This window comes from Gekko japonicus, unplaced genomic scaffold (genome assembly GCF_001447785.1).
Source record: "Gekko japonicus isolate JY-2015 unplaced genomic scaffold, Gekko_japonicus_V1.1 scaffold4565, whole genome shotgun sequence".
Taxonomy (NCBI): Eukaryota; Metazoa; Chordata; class Lepidosauria; order Squamata; family Gekkonidae; genus Gekko; species Gekko japonicus.
This window is the reverse complement of record NW_015165973.1, coordinates 64,452-66,111: the sequence shown is the minus strand read 5'-3', so window position 1 is coordinate 66,111 and position 1,660 is coordinate 64,452. Positions and strand designations below refer to the sequence as shown.

At 67.3% G+C, this 1,660-nt stretch overlaps 1 protein-coding gene across 2 annotated transcripts in view; it reads right to left on the bottom strand.

Moving 5' to 3' along the window:
* Positions 1 to 1,660, bottom strand: part of LOC107110674 (casein kinase II subunit alpha-like) — a 37,608-nt gene that overhangs the window by 1,260 nt on the left and 34,688 nt on the right. For both annotated transcript variants that reach the window (XM_015411475.1, XM_015411476.1), the window contains 3 exons: positions 1,418 to 1,519; positions 1,011 to 1,111; positions 656 to 804 (listed from right to left, as the gene is read on the bottom strand). In XM_015411475.1, the coding sequence (XP_015266961.1) occupies positions 656 to 804; positions 1,011 to 1,111; positions 1,418 to 1,519 (352 nt within the window). The remainder of the gene's footprint in view (positions 1 to 655; positions 805 to 1,010; positions 1,112 to 1,417; positions 1,520 to 1,660) is intronic.

Sequence of the window (1,660 nt, the reverse complement as noted above, 5' to 3'; positions counted from 1 at the left end):
GGGGGAGGGGGAGCGGGGAAGATAGGATGCCGCCCCACGGCCCCAGCAAGTCCCAGGGGGCCACCGGGAGGCGTGGGGGGGGGAAGCCTCCTCTGGAAAGGGAGCGCGCAGGAGAGTAGGGAGGCCTTCCAGTGAGATCCGTGTTGTGGGGCCAAAGCAAAGCAGAGAGACGGATGCTGAGCCGGGAGAGGCTGGTGCTCCGGGAGAATTCGGGTCTGCTGGACGCGGAGGACTCGGCGGGAGCCGCCCCCCTCCAAGGGGCTCCTGTCACAAAGCAGCCCTGGAGCCCAGCTGCTCAGCAGCACAGCCCGGCCCCTTTGCAGAGCGTGGAGATACCCCTCCCTAACCCAAAAACCACCTGGACGGCGGCAAAGCCCCCCCGCGTGCCCAAGAACACAAAGCAACCAAGGCTTAAGAGATGGAAGGGATCTCCAGAGTCATCTAGTCCAACCCCCTGCACAAGGCAGGGAATTCACAAATACCTCCCCCCCACACACCCATGGGGGATGGGAGGAGCACGACTTGGCCCCCGCGTGTGCATCTGGGAGGCCGGAAGCCCAGCAGAGCCAGCGACTGGCAGGGCCACTCGGCCTCGGCGAGAGAGGGCCCGAGGCACGGGGTGAGGGGCGTGGGAGAGCCCGGAAGGCCCACGTACAGAAGTAGGGGTGCTCCATGGCCTCGCGGGCCGTCAGCCGGGTCTGGTGGTCGTAGCGCAGCAGCTTGTCCAGGAAGTCCAGGGCCTCCGTGCTCACCAGGTGCTGGTTCTCGCTGTGCACGAAGCGCTCCCACCGCTTGCGGGAGTGTCTGGGCGGGGGGGACAGAGAGGGGCGGCGTCAGAGGCTTGGGCCCCCGCCCTTCTCCACCCCGGAAGTCGCGCTGCCACGACGTCAGCCACCAAAGTCAGGCAAGGCTCCTGCAGAGACAGCTCCCGGGGGCGACCACAGCCTCCCCCACCAGGTCGGCCTCGAGAGGGAGGCTTTGCGGGACAGTCGCGTGCGCCCGGGTCTCACCTGCCGAGGATGTCGTTGAAGCGCGGGTCCAGCTCAATGTTGTACTTGTCAATGTAGTCGTAGAGGTCCTCCGTGCCCAGCACCTTGGCGATCCGCACCAGCTGGGGAGGGACAGAGCTGGTGAACGTGGGTGGGGGGAGAGGAGACGGGGAAGTGGGAGCAGGGAAGACAGGATGCTGGGCCCCCCCAGCCCCGGCAAGTCCCAGGGCCACCGGAAGGCACCGGGGGGGGGGGGGGGGTCTGGAAAGGGAACGCGCTCGGGAGAGGAGGGAGGCCTTGCAGTGAGATCCACGTTGCGGGGTGGAAGGAGAGAGAAGGGCAGACCTGGTCTTGCCTCCCCTCCCGACGGTGTCGAGGGCCGGGGCCCCCTGGGAAGGAAGGCCGCGGGGACAGGCCGGCCGCCTCACCTGGTCGTAGTTGTCGTGGCCGTGGAAGAAGGGCTCCTTGCGGAAGATCATACTGGCCAGCATACAGCCCAGGCTCCACATGTCCAGGCTGTAGTCATACATCTGGGGGGGAGAGGGGGGAGACGCGGACGGTCAGCTGGGAGACGAAGCCACAGCACGGACCAGGGGGAGAGTCCAAAGAGAGTGTCGAGCAGCAGCCTCCCTCTCTGCCCCCCCCCCCCCAGTGACCCAGACCCTCTCCTC